Source organism: Panicum hallii, chromosome 2 (assembly GCF_002211085.1).
Source record: "Panicum hallii strain FIL2 chromosome 2, PHallii_v3.1, whole genome shotgun sequence".
In the NCBI taxonomy this organism is placed as follows: domain Eukaryota; kingdom Viridiplantae; phylum Streptophyta; class Magnoliopsida; order Poales; family Poaceae; genus Panicum; species Panicum hallii.
Window position 1 is genome coordinate 42,845,558 of NC_038043.1, and position 2,974 is coordinate 42,848,531.

General features: G+C 59.7%; 1 protein-coding gene across 1 annotated transcript; it reads right to left on the minus strand.

Annotated features, from left to right (window-relative positions):
• Positions 1-752: 752 nt before the first annotated feature.
• Positions 753-2,557, minus strand: LOC112879321 (zinc-finger homeodomain protein 9-like). The gene has a single exon (XM_025943546.1). The coding sequence runs from the start codon at positions 2,319-2,321 to the stop codon at positions 1,224-1,226; it is 1,098 nt and encodes a 365-aa protein (XP_025799331.1). The 5' UTR covers positions 2,322-2,557; the 3' UTR covers positions 753-1,223.
• Between the last annotated feature and the right edge of the window lie 417 nt (positions 2,558-2,974).

Here is a 2,974-nt window from a genome sequence, read left to right on the forward strand (position 1 = left end):
CCCTGCCTGCGCCAGCGCTGTCAGGGCGCCATGCCTAGGCTAATGCCATCACGAGCGCAGAGGCAGCTACTAGTAGCTCACTGCATGATTTGGCTTGTCACGGCCGGCCGGCCAGCCGAGACCCATCCCCATGGCCTCCGAGCGGCCTTTTCAGCGTCAATGGCGGCAGCTTTTGGAGCCCCTCCCTCCCAGCGCGACAAAAAGCATCGCCTCCCTCCTCATATTCCATCCCATCACGCACAGTGCCGCCAGTACGAGGCCCAGCAGCGCCCGCCATTTACTTGCCCTTTTTAGCGCTAAAACATCCTTAGGGCAAAGCGTCGCTGCCTAATCGCTTGCCTGCCCTGCCCCAGCTCTGGATCTTATCTAACCCATCAGATCAGTCCCTAAAACTGTACGACGGACCCGACCTGATGGCTGCCTCCTGGGCTCGTCGTCTCTGCGCTTTTGGCTCTAGAGTTGTTGCGAAGCGAGCACTTTTCATGGCTTCAATGCCTGCCCGCCTGACTTAGGAAGAGTTGGAGACGAGGCCATTCCCTGAACTACACTTACTGATGTGACCAGTACTGTAGTACTTGGTATGGAGCTCGGCGAGCATTGCAACAAGTACAGGTGTCTTCAGCTTAGCTTAGGTTTGGCGACGTTAACAGAATCTTAGTACCAAATCATGCATGCAGGTATTATAATAATTGCCCTGCGGCTGCTAATCATGGGCTTAGCCACCATCCTAGTCCTAATTTAGCAATCACAAGTACAGAGCAAGTCAATTAATTTATGGGAGGAACAGTGCTCGGAGGAGCAAGACGGGAGGCTGCTTCCGTTCGGCGCAACATGTCACAGCACAACAGCATGGGATCCTAGGAGTCTAGAAGCAAGAACCCTCGCCCTGCTTTGCTCCTCCGAGCACGGCTCTTGAATGAGCTCAATCAAAGAGGACAAGAACAACAACCAAGGAGGCTACTGCCTCTTTTGGTTGGGATGGGATGGAATAGGATGAGATAATCTAATCCTAAATCAGCATCAACATCATCATCGGATCCCAAGGACATACAGGGGAAGGAAGCTTGGATTTCTAGGCATGGCGCGCGGCGGCGCATGCTTTCTTGGGGTTAATTTCTTAGATGGAAAGTCTAAGGAAAAAAAGAAAAAGAAACGATCACTGAAATTAAGCTACATGTTTTCTCTCTCCATTCTCCCTCCCCTCTCTCCTCTCTCTCTCTAGTTTATGCGGACTGCGGCGACGAGGCTCCGTTGACGTTGTCCGGGTGGCCGGCGGAGGCGGTGGGGGCGGAGGAGGCGGCGCCGTTGATGTTGAAGCCGCTTGCGGAGGGCGGTGACGAGGTGAGGACGGGAGGGGGAGGGGTGATGGCGGACGTGTTGAATGACGGTGCGGCGGCGCCGGCGTTGGCGGTTGGGGCGTGGAGGGGCGGCGCGCCGGCGCCGGGGCCGGCGGGGGCGGAGGAGGAGGCGCTGCGCCGGGCGCTGTGGCCGCCCAGGAAGTTGTGCTTGTTGTTGTGCATCCAGACCTTGAAGACGCCCTTGCCGACGCCGATGTCGCGGCACCACTCGTCGACGATGGCCTCGTCGCGCTTCTGCAGCCGCCACCCGAGCCGCTCCGACAGCTCCTGCATCCGCTGCTTCTGCTCGGCGGTGAACTTGGTGCGGAACCGCTTCCTCGGCATCGCGCCCCCGGGGGGCGGCGCGCTCGACGGCGTCAGCTGGGCGGGGGGCAGCCTCTGCGCCGCGGCCGCCACCGCGGCCCCCGGCGCGCCGGAGCCCAGCGAGAGCAGCATGTGCGGCCCCGACGGGAAGTACGGCGGCGGGGGCGGCTGCTGCGCCACCGGCGCCGGCACGTGGTGCGGCGGAGGCGGCGGGGACACCGACCGCTCCTCGTCGTACTCGGAGCCGTCCGAGTCGGAGTCGGAGTCGTCGACGGCCCCCGGGAGCCGGTCATCGGGCGTCTCCTCGCCGCCGCGGTGCCGCTGGCCGTGCAGCACGCTGGGCAGCACAGGCGGCGCCGGAAGCGCCAGCGGCGCGGGCGGCGGCGGGGAGCCCTCCACCATCCGGCGGTGGAAGTTGCGGTGGCACCCGCACGCCGCGCACTTGAGCGACGTCGTGTCGGCGGGGTTGGCCCCCGGCGAGGGCATGAACTCCCCGCAGCCGTCCACGGCGTGGCCGCCCAGGCTCGCGGCGTGGTTCTTGAGGCACTCCCGGTACAGCGGCTCCCCCGCTGCCGGCGCCACGGCCGCCGGCTTCACCTTCTTGACGGCGGCGCCGTTGGGGAACATGAGGGGCTTGTACTTGACGTCCATGGCTTCCATGGGTTGCCCCCACTCGGCTTGGCCGGGGGCAGAGAGACACACACCCACAGGGAGAGATTACCTCTAGCTCCTAACCCTGGGCTTTAGCATGGGACGACGGGTCAAGGGAGGAGGGAGGAAAACAACAGGTAAGGAGGTGAAGAGAGGGCGAGGAGATAAGAATAAAAAGGGCAGCGGCAGCTGCAGCGAAGGCTAGTGACTTGTGAGAGAGAAGGGGGGAGTGAGAGAGCAAGCTCTTCTGTCTTCTCTACACTAGTAGGCCACAAGGAAGAGGAGGAGGACCGAGGGAGAGCTCATTTACTAGGATTATTAGTGAGCCAGGAAAAAAAACAAGTTTTTGAACGATACTCCATCTTAGAGATAGATCAGTGACGACATGGGCTCTCGAATCCGTTGGAATTTTGCAGGTCGCTAGGCATGCATAACAACCGTTGGATTGAGGATCAAGGGTGGTGTGTCATTTGAGGAAAGTGATATTAGGTGACGCCGGGCTTTTAATTTTCTTTTTGTTGGAACCTCGGTGTGAGCTATAGCTGTAACGACGTCATGGTATGGCATATGCAAGCCGTTGTTATACAGTTGGCACCAGCTATAGGATATTCAATGCAACTTTACAACTACAAGAATCAAATGAAACTCTGATATTTTCTTAG